General features: G+C 41.9%; 1 protein-coding gene across 1 annotated transcript; it reads left to right on the forward strand.

Moving 5' to 3' along the window:
- The first annotated feature begins 9,928 nt into the window (after positions 1–9,928).
- Positions 9,929–14,940, forward strand: LOC115395762 (transgelin-like). Its single transcript, XM_030101407.1, has 5 exons — positions 9,929–10,101; positions 13,090–13,279; positions 13,382–13,553; positions 13,643–13,745; positions 13,831–14,940. Exons 2-5 carry the CDS (start codon positions 13,097–13,099, stop codon positions 13,982–13,984), a joined length of 612 nt encoding a protein of 203 aa, XP_029957267.1. The 5' UTR covers positions 9,929–10,101; positions 13,090–13,096; the 3' UTR covers positions 13,985–14,940.
- The last annotated feature ends 819 nt before the right edge of the window (positions 14,941–15,759 follow it).

The raw sequence follows: 15,759 nt of genomic DNA on the forward strand, positions 1-15,759 counted from the left end.
CTCTAATGGAGACTATATGTTCCGAGAAGTGTTTTCCCCTTCATGGACTTTGAAAAAGGCATGTTACTGAAACATACATAGAATGGATAGACTATGACATGTAACTTTAAGAAGAGACAGTTTTATTTATTTGCATCCTGCTCCTGTGAAATGTAATACTCAGCATGCATGAAGATGAAAAATATGAAGAGATATGAACATAGAATCTCATTATGGGAATACTGGAGGCGAATAAATGAAAGGCGCCACAATTGCAGCAATAATTATATAAATATATAGTATGTGAAAGAAAATATGTGAATAAATTATATGCAGTGATTTTTTTTGGCTGTGTTGTATTTCACAAAGATGTGGTCATGACAATGAACTGTTGCCATTTTACTTTTGTGCAGATGTCAGGAGGTAAGTGTTAAATTACACAAATGATAGAAACTCTGCAACACTGTGTTGCGCACATCAGAATCCCAGAACACCATCCCAAGGAAAGCGCACATCTCTTTTCCCACTGAGTTTATTTCTCATTGCAAAATGGATAAAATTCATCTCCCTTTCCAGCAGACTGGATCACACACACGCACATCAAATTCATGTATTTTAAAATTCAAGCGAGGCAGGGGACCGCTCGCTCTCACACACCTCACAAGAGAGCAGGGAGTGAAATGCTCTTAACTAAGATTACACGCCACATACTTTTATCTCATGCCGCGAAGCAAATCTCGGTCGATGCTGCACTTCCTAGGGAATTTCTCATAAAGGTAATCAGTTGTTAATGGCAGTCGGGATCCATAGGGAGCAACAAGCATTATCAGAAGTGGGCGAGTCAGTCTTTTTTGAAAGTAAGTGGGGTAGAAGTCAGGTGGATAGGCCTGCAATTCCAGTTACAATTATAATTGTTCACTGCAGTGTATCATATCATACAGATTTGTATTCATTACCTTTAAACTGCATTCAATTATGTTGTCTTTTATTAAAACGAATGTAGCTTAATGGAATGTAATAAAACTTAAGTTCAAAGATCTTAAAAATTTACCTGACAGACACATATTTATGGTTCACTGCAAGTGGTGCACACATTTAAGAGGTGTTAGAGTAAAATGAGAGCTGTAGAATCCATCCAAACTGTGAATCCATCATAGAGGACATGCCGAGTACAATGCAGAACTTCCAGCTGCACAGATTCAAAACCTGCTTTAACATTTATGATTCAGCACTGAGAAATGATACATCTCCGAGAGATACATCAGCACGCTCTCTGGGCTCCTGACGATAAATTATAGATTGTTAATCTGTTCACTTCCATGATATAAGACTCCTGAGAAAAGTACATGGACCACAAAACAAGAGAGAAGTTCCCGGCGTTGTGAGTGCCTCGATGTTTCCAAGGGAAGAATATCCATGCTATTGTTTCTCGTGCTCCTTGTGACTCATAGCGGCTAAGTTATTAGATTGAACCTGATAATTTCAGTAATGAGGAAGGTTACTGAGGGAGAGGAGAGAGAGGTGTGGGGGTGGTGAACCTTTTAGTGTTATTAAACCTCCAGTCGGTGCAGGCGGCATGTGGCCACGTCCTGGGAAATACTGAAAGCCTGGTCGGACCAGAGGAAGAGGGACAAGGGTAATGGAGAGGAGTGTTAATAAAGTTGATTGTCTGATAGGATGTAGAATATTGAATGTGGTGGTTATTCATTCACTTAAGGGCCGCGCCGTGTTCTTACCGACATGCGGTTTGCTGTGATTGACTCCCGGCTGTGTGATATACATTCAGATAAACAAGAGACAAACATTAACACGCACATACGCACACACACACACACACACACACGCACACCTGCAGACGCATGCAGAGCCGATAAACGCCTAAACAAAAGCTTTCCTGAGGATGTAGCCAGGACGGTTGCTGTGGCGACAGGAGGGCAGTAATGATGTTAAGCACCACAGAGACTCCAGCAGTAAAGGGCAGAAGCAGCACTGCACCATATCTACTGTGGCTCCGCACAAGCAGGACCTGCAGAAAACACTCAAGTTCACACTCATCTATGGAAAAAGTTAGAAAGACGCTGCGCCGTGCTTATTTCTTCAGCGCTCCAGTCGCAGCTGCATACAGATCAGGTAAGCAGTGCAGGTAACTGTAAAGATATGTTTAGTTCTGAGAACACCAAATCATGAAGAACGTATTTCCTCATTTCATACAGTAAAACACTGTAATGCTCAGAGCTAGTCTTTGTGACTGTCAGCAATTCATTTTTTTTTTTTTTTATCATCCAGAAGTATCACATAATCACATAATGTTACTAAAACCGAGTTCAAACCAGTCAAGAAAGAAAAATACACGACTCACTGAGGCTGAGAATAAGTATCATTCCATACCAGGTTGCTGTGGTGATGCCAGAGTATTTTACAAGGTAAAGCAGTGACTCTGATTCATCATAAAGCGGCTTAACGGCTCTCATTTACTCTCCACACCGCTGCCCCGCAGTATTGTGAGTCAGAATCAGTAGATCCTTCTCCTGCGCGTTCCATAAACCGGCCTCAATGTGCTGCTTGGCTGACTTTACTTTTTCCTCCTCTGATTAGGGAGCTCTGGCTGAGCTTTTTAGATGCATGCTCTTTTTTTCTGTCTTTAGTCTTTTTTTTTTTTTTTTTTAATAATTCATGGTTGGAGAACAGGGGAAGAATGGGAGTTTGTGTTTTGTTATTTCTGAGTCTGTTTTTTGTAGCCACATGGATGCATCTTTGCAAACCCCAACAGGTGCAGCACTATAAGGTGGGCTTGGCACAGTAAGTCTGAGGCTTTATGTGACCTTCAATCTTCTGAACAGACATGTCATTTAGAAACATGCATGATCTCCCTCCCCGTCGGTTATCAATGTGAGCACAGTCATAATTACATGATCTGCGACCGACTCTCCCCAGCTGAATCACCATCATCCCAGTGATAAAACAGCATTAGGGGTGGCATCATTTCATTATTTCTGCCCTGTTCCTTCTATTTCTCCCTCTCTGCCTTGTCACTCATTCATGGAGATGGAATTAGAGTTGGTGCTTTTGGAGGCCGCTCCACTTCTTGTCTCCTAATGTCTCAGGCCATCAATTTGTGTCAGTCTCTATTCTGATCTCTGCAAGTCTCTCTTTCTCCTTCGGCGATATCCCTGCTTGGCACAGACGCTCTGGTCCTCCTCTCTCTCTCTCGCTCTCTCTCTCTCTCTCTCTCTCGGTCTCCATCTGGTCCTCTCCTCCTCCACCTGACTCGGCCGTCTTTCTTTCCACTGCTTCCTCCACCTCCACATTTCTCTCTGCCCTCCTGCCTTCGTCTGACCTTCTCCGTCCTCACCCGGAGACAGGCACAGCCTCGTCCACCTGAATCTTACCAGAAATCAACATTTATTCCAGTTATTCCTTTTATGCTTCAGTATTCCTTTTTTATTTATTTGTTTGCATCTGTCAAAGTTACCAAGGATGAAATTTCATACTGCGAAAAAACCCTTTTCTTATTCTTTCTACTGTCTTTGACTCAGACTTTTCCCTTTTCTCTCACCATGAAGGATATTTTTTTTTCTCAGAAAGACTGCTGACAAAAAATTTATTCTCCCCAGAGTTCTCCAGCTTCTGCTTCCTCTTTTTAGAAGCCTGTCATCACTAGCTTGACATCTCAACTCGCCTCTCTCTCCCAGCTGATAATCCTGGAAACATCATATCCAGGGAGCACACAGAAGTCAGTCTTTGTCAGATTAGAATATTTGAGGCAGGAAAGCTATTTGTCTTCACCCATCTCGACCCAATCATGACAGTTCTGGCATCTTAACGGATTAACAAACTGTGTGAAGGACAGATTTGGGGTATGTCTCAAAAATAGCTCCTCAACCATTTCTGCAGTATGTCTGAATTAGACTTTATTCTGGAAAGTAAAAATGTTTTACTAATTTTATGACACTGAAAAACAACTGATTATTAGTTAATTTAGGGAGTTGCACTGTTGAAAGAAAATAAAACTAGTGCCAAGAAGAGTTAACAATAAGGCTTTCATCCACGGAACAACCCAGAGATATAATTTCTCCCACATGCCCTGCTCCCTGCTGCGGCCTCCTATGAGCATAATCTACCTGAGGAAAGCCGTCTGTGGGTCTGCGTGAAAGAGAGAGAACACAGGAAAGTGGATAACACTTTGAGATTTCCAAATTTGCATTCCCAAATGCACAGACCACCAGCCTTAAGGTGACTGCACCGTGCGATTCAAGTATATCTGTGGTCAATGCTTAAAATCTGTAGCCTTATATATAAATAGAGCGCCTCATGGAAGCGAGCACAGACAGTCTGAGATAATCCTCCGACAGTGACAGAAATTTCACGAACTGCCAACTTACCTCACCGGGCTGCTGCAATCTGCAGCGACTGACAACCGGCAGAAAATACTGTGATCATCAAAACAACAGCGAGCACATTCCAAAAGAGCCAAAATGCACAAACAGATCGTTGTTCTCTGTTTACTTCCATAACGAGATTTTCTCACACACACACACATTAATGCCATCAGAACAACAGCATGACTCTGTGATGTGTTCATTTATTTGTAATTATGTTGTTATTCTTGCGCATGTCATGTGGATGTCACCTTCAATTCATTCGAGAGAGACAGTCAAACTTATTGTTGTAGAAATCCACTTGGCACAGTGTCGCAGGTAATAAACTTATAAAAAAGCTCTGTAAAGATTATATTCATGCCCTCAGAGACCTTTCTGGAAGGATCATATCCCTCCAGACTATATCTGTCCGATATGGACCTCGGGCGTCGTCCTAGATGACTGTACCTACCAACCACAGCACAACTGGCTGTTTACATTACATGTGTGTATACAAAATAACACGATACCACTGAAAAGTAGTGCAACTCGACCGCTTGTCACCTAAACAAGTGACATTTTCTCTCCAGAGTCACAAAGGAAAACCATTTTCTAGCAGCTGTAGATGAACAGGTGAAAATCCTTCACATATATTATCTTTACAAAGCCTGCCGAGGCTCCCCTCATCCTTCAATGGGACCCAAATTAGCCACTGCAGTCATAAATTCACACACATTGAGCTGCGTTTGTCAACTCTGTTGTCCTCGAAGCATCAACATGACATCTATTATTAGTGTTTGTGAAAAGGTTGTAAACAAGTTGTGGTTTGACTACAATTCGAAATTTATATTGGTTAGACTATGAAGTCTGTTTTCAAAATTAAACATTAAAGCAATATAGTAATGATCCACAAGCTTCTCATAATGCAGTATTGTTTCAATCAATCTGAAAATAGAATTTCTGTGTGAGATTTGCATGTTCTCTCTGTGAATTGGTGGGCTTCCTCCAGGTGTTCCAGTTTCCTGTCGCATTCCAAAAAACATGTGTTTCAGGATAAAATGGTTCGTAGGTGAGACTGTGAGCGGCAGCTTGTCCGGGTCCGACCCCGTCATTCACCCAGTGTCAACTTTGATCAACTCAAAAAGGCCCTGCGACCCCAAATTGGATGAAATGGTATAAAAGATGGATGCCTTTTATCATATTTGATCTCCAGAGTTAATTATTCACACCAATGCACAACAATGATTTACCATAACTCGCTACATCATAAATTCCAATATCAAATGATTGATAAGGCCAGCATATATAGACTCTCACTACGCTTCATCTGTGCTCAGCGATGGCTTACAATCTGAACAACAACAACATCAAGAAGGAGCATTCATTTTAGAGGTTTAATTAAAGCAGACTTCGCTTGCCATCGGTACCTATCTGAAAAATGTGGCTTTATTTTATTGGGATATGATGCAAAAATTCTCTCATTTGCCACTCAGCTCACCTTGGACTGATGGGAATATGAACTATGAATAGAAGTAACTTCATAAAGAAAATGGAGAGGTCCTTTTATTTTTCACACTGGTGCAAAGTTTGATGCAGTGAGCCGTGCACACGTATGTCTGATGATCCAACAGCCGGCAGGACCGCTGAGGCCTGCGTTTGCCTCATGACAACACTGAAGACCATTTGCACACTCAGGGCTGCTCATGAACCTTTTGTCGGCAATTTCTCCCCCCCCGACAACCCCCACTTAAGCACCTCTGCCTCTACCATCTGGATCAATAAACAGAGGTCACATGAATTAAGTCTGGGTCTAATCTTATTTTGCAATTGCACCACGACAGCATGCAGTTGCCATCCATCAGTGGCCTGCAACGCAGTCAGAAAGTCAGAATACAAAATAATCAAAGTGCAGACTAGATTTTTCTTTGATGCATGACAATTTGCAAGCGCGTACAGGAATGCAGGTAAATGTTCAGGAAGAGAGGGTGCAATCATCTGATTTTAATGTAAACAAGGGATTTCAGCTGTGGCAAACGAACACACCACAGCTCCACCTTGAACGTGTCTATTGCAGGGCCATTATTTTCTGCACAACTGGTTCCCGTCTCACAGCATTATTACAGGGAGGAGGTGGGGAGTCAAAGATTTATATGGACATTTAGGGGTCACAGTTCACAGAGAGTGTCAGCAGAGTGAATATGTGCAACGGTTAAGATCACACAGCACCTCCAAGAGGGCCAGATTATACACTGCAACTCCTGTATATGATAAACATGTAATTCTTTAGTGTCAGTAGGAAATAATGGAGTCATCAAGCACGTTAACAGTGTTTCTGCCATATGTAGGGGGTCAGAGTGGTTAAATATTATTCATACCATTGATGAAATGGCACAGTATTTAAAGCGGCTCCTGTAGTGTGGTCACCTGGCTCTGCATCACAGACTGAATCTGTACTGACTGTAATTTAAACAAATGCTCCCTGCTGCCTAACTGGTGTTTTGTCCTCGAGGATCAGGCACTGCCGGACCACCTGCAGTCCTAATCTGCTCTTCCTTATTCAGCCTCATAATTTCAAATCACACCTCCCGTGGCTCCGCGGATAAAATGACTTGATAAAAAGATCTTGCACACTCGCTTCGAGCATTTTCTGTTCATTAATATTACAGTGCATGTAATTGTGAGCTTAACATGCTGGGCAAGGTCATTCAGCCTGATGGATACTTTTTCATCTCTTGTCCCTCCAGATAAAAAACCACACGGCTCTATTTGGCACATAAAATATCCTCACAATAAGTTTTCCTTGTTCTTCTTCTTTTTCTTAAAGAAACATAAATAATTACACTTGTCCTTGACCTCAGCTTGCAGAGACTTATTTCTGAGGAGATCAAGAGCACACATCACGTTAAGCATTAGCTTCAAGCTGGCATTTAGCCACAGAAGCCATTACAGAAATATGCAAACATAACGAAGGTCCAATACAATGAGTGGTGCTAAAACATTACCAAAGGTTAAAAGAACATACGGCGTCTTTGGATTGCATCCAAAAATGAAATTTTTCACCCTGAAAATGTGTTTTCTGGCAGTCTTTTGTCACACTCTACGCTTTTGCTCATTTAAAACAGTATCGATCAGAGGAAACATACTCCTCATGGCGCATTACTGCGGTCACATGGTTTTACACATTCCATTTGTTCTGGTATAATATGAAACTTATGAGTCCTTAACCGCATTGGATACTGTCTATCAATGCACGCTGGCTTCAAGAAGAATGTTATCATCTGTGCTCACAACAACAGTCATCTCAATTTAGTATGTTTGAACATGATGGTGGAAATGTCAGGAGCTTTCCTCAAACTGGGGCAAATATCAAAGCATGAGCTAAAAAACCTAAACTGTGACACTTATTTATTATTCATCTATTCAGCAATTGCGTCACACAACTCTCAAACATCAATTGTTGGTCAAAATGCAGGTTTTTTTTTTTGCCTAAATTATTTCGACCTAAGACTGAAGAGAACAGAAACCTGGGTGTGCCACTTTTCACTGATGCTCAGCTATTTATTTGAGTATAACTGCTGCAGTTTTTACACCTGGAAGACATCTCGGTGTTGGGTCCGCCGGGCAGCTTTTTTCAATTAGCAGCTCTCAGCATGATTTTCAACACCCAGCAGTGGGTTCATCTACATGCAATTAAATACAATTAAGCTTGTCCTCAGTACAAGGTCAACCACGGAGAGCACAATTTATCAAATTTCTCTCATTTAAAAAAAAAAAGTGAAAATGTGTTCGCTTGTTTTGAGCTTTCTGTGCCCTTGCAAAAGAAGATGTTGCTTACTCTCTGCCACCAGATGTTGCTGTAGTGCAGAAACAGCCTGCAGAGACACAAACAGGGGTGTAACAAGCATGAATAAACAGCAAGAACATCAGGTATGCAGGAAACATTTCAGTACTTCAACAAGAAGTGTTAGGACTGACATGATATCATCATAACAGCTCCACCACCGCTGCTATATTCAACCCACAGTGTGAAAATGCAGCGAATAAAAACAGCACAACATGAGTTGTTACCATGGTGGTGAAAAGAAGTCGCTGAGTGTGTTTGCTCAGAGCTCACCTGTGTGTGGAATTTTTCATATTTGTGCATTTTCTCTATTTATAGATTTGTTGGATGATGCTCTCATACGGTTTTGTGTCATTCAACCATTCAAGCACCTTTAAAATGGGCAAAAATCCACACATTCATCAAGTGCCAATGCTTGAGAGTGTAACTTTCTGTAAATATTTTTTTTAGAAGGATTTTTGTTTTTTGAACTTGGTCCTAAATCAGGCTCTGGATGACTGTACTTGTCAATATGCTGTGTTTCACTATGTATTCATGGACAGGATCATATTTTGGAGGATGGCTTTACAATTAATTTACAGCTAACCCCTCACCCCTCTGTCACAGATGAAGCACAGCTATGTTATATGAAACCTTCAACACCGGAAAAAGAAAAAAAAGGTCAGAACTCTCAGTTCCCACTTTTGTTTACGGATTAAAAAAACTCAGCAGATTAAACCTTCATTACAGGAGACTGTTTCTCTTCACTTGGTGTTCTGAAACGGGTCCATTTGCTTGTCATGAAGGTTAAGTCAAACTCAAATAAAGAGTGAAAGTCATGATAGCTGAAGTACATTTGGCAGGAGTTTAACTTTTTCTCCAGGTCAGTGAAAACATTTTTGTTCCCAACAAAACCTATTTGAGGTTCTGCCTTTGTTTCCGAAGTGTCAGTGTGCCATTGAGGTGTGACTGAAAATCAATCATAAGAAATGACAGACAACTTTGATATAAACCTGTTCCAGCATTTCCTAACGCCTACATGCAGTACATACACGGGATGTGTTTGGTCGCATACTGCCAGCTTGTCACAGTGTTATCACATGTGATTGGCCTGTCAGGCTCAGACTTGCTGCCCTCGACGGGCCTGACGAGGCTGGAATGTCTGGGAGGAAATGTTCCTTCTTGTCGTACGAACTGCTTGCAGCCCCTCTGTCTCGTCCATGGACGGGGGACAAAGAGCTGGTTTCAGCTGTGAGGATTTGCATTTTGGCCTCTCAGGGGAGAAAAATGCAGTGATATGTAACCTCTTGCCTCTGTTTCCTCTTTCTGGAGTCCTGAACTCAACAGAGAGGAGGGGATTCACATTCCACAGCTGCCTGCTGTCTCTTTCGGTTTCATCTGAACACCACTCAAACGCCACTAGTTTGAATAAAGCCATAAAATATTCTCCTGCGTTTGCTTCGCTGCTCACTAATTACTTTAACTGCCTTCCTGTGCTCTATTAAACCCAACTATTCTCCAGGATTTTATCATCCATACCTCCCCCTCTTTCCCTCCTAATCCCGTCCTGTTCTGCAGCGGTGGAGGGAGAAATTTGGAGAATTCTTTTCAGTGACCACACCAAACTCTCGAGTCACATGTCCTGTTTTTCCTTCCCGTCCTTCTCCTAAATAAGGAATTACAGTTTGAGTAGGGAAAAGGAGAACGGGCGTATGGGCGGGACGTAGAGTGAAATAAGAGGCCCCGGAGGCAGGTCTCTCTCTTGCTCCCTCTTTCTGTTGAATGTGGTGGAGTCACTTACTCGAGACCAGGCTGCCTGCCGTATTTATTCTGGCAGTCCAGTGCTGTGCACTCTACACCGAGTAGTGGAGGAGGAAGAAGAGCGGACCACTGCGACGCAAGCCAAAGTGTTTCACCTGTTTCACGTGAAAGCTACCACTCAGCGTAAGCAAACCTTCCAGTTCTCTCTTTGTTCCTTTCCTCTGTTACTATTTGTTTTGTCATCAATCTCAGTCTGGCTGGCAGGCCAAAGATTTCTTTGTTTCTTTGTGGAACTTGTGGTTATATCTGCACAGGAAACAGGAAAATACATTAGATATACTACACCCCACCCTTGCTCTTTCTCTCTATCCCTTGTGCACATTCTTGTTCATACACACACTCGGTCTGAATCCGGAGTTAATGATTAAACTTTTGACTTGTGAAGTAGATGTCTCTAGAATGAGCTTGTCCTTATCAGGTCTCCTCTCACCGCTACCTGCATGTGTTCACGGCATGTGAGGCAAAGGAGAGTCAAGGTTGTAAAGAGGTTGAGCGTCTGATAACCCTCTCATCATTACAGTGTGAGAATTATATAACATTCTTGTTAAATGTAACTTACAATTGTTCATGAACAACAGGTCTCCGATTCAGGAATAAGCAGTAAAACTCGCTGCCTTTGTCTGTCACATGTTTTTAGGGTCGTTCCACAGTTTATTAGGGTGACTGTCAGTCTTAGTATTGTTCACTATCTGCAGAGATAACACACATGTATGCAGAGCACTAACTTAGAAAGGACAAATGACAATGTGAGACTTTTTTTTTAAGCTGTTCTGTGGTCACAGCACAGGTTTCACAAGTGAGCTGCTGAATGCTCTGTTGTAAGAAGGCTGCAAAATATCTTGAAGCGGATGACTGCAAGTCATCGTGATATGAAAGTTCAAGACACTGCGCAGGCGAGGGGAAGAATGATGAATGCAAAAGTCAAACTCCAGTTTCGCTGGGGTCAAACATCGAACAATCTAGTGACACACGGGAGCAGCTCGGAAATCAAAGTGGAGGGAAGGCTTGTTCAGAATTAATATCAGCCACTGGGCAAAGATTTTGAATGAACAAGAACTGAGCAAACAAAACAGAAGATTTTGTGCGATTTTATACTTTCATAGACTTGTATTACAATGAACTTGTATATTACAGGTTTGACGAGAATTTTGCTGTGGCATTTGGCCACAAATATGTTAACAAGATGTGATAATAGCAATAAAGTTCTGGCAGAATTCTTGAGTCACAGCAATGATGAGAGACACATGGCTACACAGTCACATTACTGAAGCTAATCTGATCATTTAGAGGCATTGGACACACCAACTATATTTAAATGAAACTCACATGTAGCTTCAAAACCTGGCAATAAGCATAACTGTATTACTAAATATACCACGTAACTTTATGATCCTCATTTGCCTTATTTACTGATCTCCTCAGTAACCTCATCAATACACAGCAGGGTGGAGGTGGGAGTGGGAGACTTGTACTTATGTCTGTGATTACAAGCTGTTCGTTGTAACCACTGGGCCGCTCCCAATCTTTTTTTTTTTTTTTTTTTTTGTAAAGTGTACAGTGCTCCATAATCTCCCAAGACACTCAATCACACACCTGTACACACACAGACACACACACACACACTGCTTGAACAGCCTGTACTTGTTTGCGTTCACAATCACACTTTTGTCTGAGAATTTTAGAGGCAAATGCGAAAAGGTGCAGAATAAGAGCGGCCTGACGTAATGTCAGGACGTTTAATTAGCGGTTTACATTTGTGGTTTTTGACTGAAAGTGCTGGTTCGACAAAGAAAGCAATCTGCGTGACAGGGCCGGTCCGCATCGGTTGCTAAGATAAGCCCTGATATCTTCAGCAGCTGGATGTTCTCTGGGCATGCCAGGACAACACCGACGGAGCTCCTCTGATTGAGACACACATCATACTCTAACATGTTTGCACAAATGGCAAAATAATAAACATGTTGGAGGAGAGGGAAGACATCCTCCACATGCTTCAAAAACCATTAAACCTCTAAGAATGGACAGAGGCAATCTGTTGAAGCGACACTGCAGTACTGCTGTGCTAAATGTTAGTTTATTTTACTGTTACAGAACTGGCTTGTCTCTATTTCACAAGAGACAAATAAAATTTATGGTGCATCAGTTGGCCCCGAAGTGAAAAAGTTAGCGTCTATCAGCTCTGAACATCTCCACATGTTATCTGAGTGACATCAGAAATGGCAGTCTTATGCAACGTATTTGCTCGGGTCTATAAAAGCATTGAGTTAATGTGTACGCTGATGGTTTCATGATTTAATTGGCTTAATGCGGGGAGTGTGTTTGTTAAAGTCTGTTGCCATGGTGAGAAAACATTGTGCTGTTGTGTTTCGATTCTTTTGTACACATAGTTACTTTTGTCAGGAAACGGGGAAGGAAGTGACAGTTGAATGAGCAAACAGGATGCAGGGAGCGGGGCGGTCCTCTCCAAGCCTACAGGAAGCTCATACTACATTAATAAGCGAAACAGGGCGACCATAATTGCTTGCAGAGAACAGCAGGGTTGCAATTCTCCAATGCATTTAACAGTTCATAAAGTGTGTTTGGTAAATAACTGCAGCTGTGAGGTCTGGATAAAGGAAGTATCAGCATCACTCTGTGCTCGGGTTGAATGTTAGATTACAATGAATGCAGTAGATGACTGATGATCGAATGCAAGGGCTTCAAGATTACTGAAAAGCAGGTATGCATGATCAGACTACTTCCCAATGACTTTCTTAATCCTTAAAATATCAGTTAAAACGTATGACTCCACAGTTTTTCTATTCCTTTTGCACTATTATCTTTTCAATAAAACTTAATCTCACGGTTATTATTTCTCTCTTCAGGTTTTTTTTTTTTGGTTATATTCAGCTGGAAAAATAATCAAAGGAGGTCCATAAATCTTGATTTCTGAATACTGAAAACCCTTTTTGTTCTAACAGCCAGTCCAGAGCGTGGGTGTGAGCAGGGCAGGGATTAGGATGTGAACATTGTTGTTTCCAGTCAATATTCATACATAAAAGGGCAGAATACACTGTGTGGGAGTGAAGTTTGCTGAGCTGCCGGTCTAACCCTGACTTGTCCTTTGGGCAGGATCAACATGGCAAACAAAGGTCCGACATACGGTATGAGCCGTGAACTTCAGAGCAAAATGGATAAGAAATATGACCCGGAACTGGAGCAGAGGCTTGTGGAGTGGATCATCGCGCAGTGTGGCCCCGGAGTCGGTCAGCCTTCAACACCGGACAAGACGGGCTTCCAGCAGTGGCTCAAGGACGGATGTGTGAGTGTTGATTCGAGCAAGGGTAAAAATTTACCATTGCAGCTCACGCTCTGACACGCACAGTGTATCAAAGAGGACCTGCTCATTGTGTTCAATGTCTAGGTGCTGTGTGAGCTCATCAACAGTCTACATGGAGCCAACAAGCCCATCAAGACGATCAAGTCTTCCGGCATGGCGTTCAAGCAGATGGAGCAGATTGCCGTCTTTCTCACAGCCGCTGAACGCTACGGAGTCACCAAAACCGACATGTTCCAGACAGTGGACCTCTTCGAATGTAAGACCTCCTGCATATTGTACCAGGAATATAGCTAGAGCATGTGTCTTTGTGTCATCTGCTCATGGTGAACATCTGCATGTCTACAGCCAAAGACCTGTCTGCCGTCCAAAGGACTCTGATGGCTCTTGGTAACTTGGCTGTCACAAAGGATGATGGGCATTACAAAGGAGACCCGAACTGGTTCCACAAGTGAGTCTGAGCAGGGTAAAGACGGAGAATGAACACAGTATAAGTGGGAGCGATACTGAGAGATATTCTGTTTGTCTGCTTGCAGAAAAGCACAGGAGAATCGGAGGGAATTCACCGATGAGCAACTGAACGAAGGGAAAAGCATCATCGGTCTGCAGATGGGCACAAATAAAGGTGCATCTCAGGCTGGCATGACAGGCTACGGACAGGGCAGGCAGATCATCAACAACAACCCCTGAACCCGCCCAGCCCCCGCCGAAACCCTCCTCCCTCCGGCGGTGGCAAACGCCGAGCAGCCAGGAGGGAGAAAGTCGGACTCTGACCTTGGCGATGAGGAAAAATGTGACCTACGTGTTTTCAGGACTAAACTGGATCAAAATAGGGACCAAAGAGAAGATGTGCACTAACCCAACACACACACACACACACATTTTATGTTGAGCACATACAGAAATTGAAATTTAAAAAAGAGTTATCTTTACAAATAAAACATTTGAAAATGCATTTTGCTGATGGATCATTAAAAATATTTTGTTTGTTTGAACCAACATTGAACCTAAAATACTGTAAAGAATAATCCAGGAAATGCAGTTGCTGGGAAGATTAAAATATATCTAAAATGATATTGCAGAGATTCGACGCTTGCATGAAGAGAATTAATCCATCACTTAATAATCACTTATAACTTAAGTCTTTGGCGAGTTGTTTTTTTTTTTTCATATAAATTCTTGACATCACTGTGGCGTGAGTCTGCAGTCAAGAGTTTGTTTCAAATGTCGACCTCTTGGTACATTCATAGACACATCGAGCTTTGACAGATACAGTCATCACATTATTTATTTCACACTGTCTTTGTTGGCTATTTGTTCAAATGCATATGTTACCTCTCCAACAGTGATAACCTGATCTTGTGAGTCTTACTGAATGGTTACTTATCTCATGCAAGTGTTCGGTCTCAGTTGTTGTGTTGGGTACTGGATTTAAAACTAATGCTAAACTACATCCATCAATTTTAAGTAAATTCATCGAAAGGTTGAAAAATCATGAAATACAGGTTTGTGTGTTTTACCTGCGCCATAAAATAATCCGCAGTTAGAGGAGTACTTTCTAACCAAAACGTCGGACCACCTTTATTGCAACTATTAGATCACATATAATCATAACGAATTTCAAATAAAGTTTGACTTTACTTAAAGAATGGCTTCCTGTGTGATGAATAGAGTGCCTGAGACAGTAGAATGTTTTCTTGGTGTCCAATGACGATACTGCTAATCTCACTCTGCTTTGAAATCCTTCATCAATAAGTGTTACAAGGCTGAGGCATCACAGCGGCACTGTGCATGGTGTGAAGACTTGTGGCAGAAAAAAAATCACCGTATGAAACTGAACTGACAATCACTTCCTATAGCTCAGCTCTCAGTGGCACACCCACACAATCGGTGGAGTCACACCCCTGGGCCATCAGCCAATCACCAGATTAAAATACAAAACACAAAGATTCAATCACAAAAGAACAATCAATGAAAGCAACTTCACAAAAATTCAGCTTATGGTCTCCAAACCTGAGCTGGACATTATCCATAACAATGAAGCTGACCCTGAAAGGTCTGAAAACAAGGAAATGGGGGATAATTGAAGATGTGTTGATGAACCTAAGCTGGCAGAAAAAGAAAAAACAAAGGGTGCAGACAGCTATCGCTTCCTAGTCCCAAGGTTTTGTTTACTTTTCTTTCAGTGCCATCTAGACTGTTCAGTCTGAATCAACTCAAACGAAGGTGAAGCAGAAAGCGTTTAAGGAGTGAAAAAGGAAAGCCAAGGTTCACAAGTGATACTGTAACAACAGTGCTTCTTTAAAAAAAAACAAAAAAACAGGAGATTAAACAGACTGAAGTTAGAAAGAGCACAGGTCAAGACAAGTTTGAAGAGCTACAAAAATTCATCATTTAAAAAAAAAAAATGTATATATAGGTGAACTGTTGTGCTTTTGTGAGCGAGATCTGGACCTGCAGACACA

This window comes from Salarias fasciatus, chromosome 10, assembly GCF_902148845.1.
Source record: "Salarias fasciatus chromosome 10, fSalaFa1.1, whole genome shotgun sequence".
Lineage (NCBI taxonomy): Eukaryota > Metazoa > Chordata > Actinopteri > Blenniiformes > Blenniidae > Salarias > Salarias fasciatus.

Bases quoted from the DNA above. Each gene is read 5' to 3' on its own strand.
- LOC115395762 (XM_030101407.1), top strand. From the start codon at position 13,097: ATGGCAAACAAAGGTCCGACATACGGTATGAGCCGTGAACTTCAGAGC. The intron at 13,280-13,381 runs GTGAGTGTTGAT...TTCAATGTCTAG, and splicing joins AGTGGCTCAAGGACGGATGT to GTGCTGTGTGAGCTCATCAA. The intron at 13,746-13,830 runs GTGAGTCTGAGC...GTCTGCTTGCAG, and splicing joins GACCCGAACTGGTTCCACAA to AAAAGCACAGGAGAATCGGA.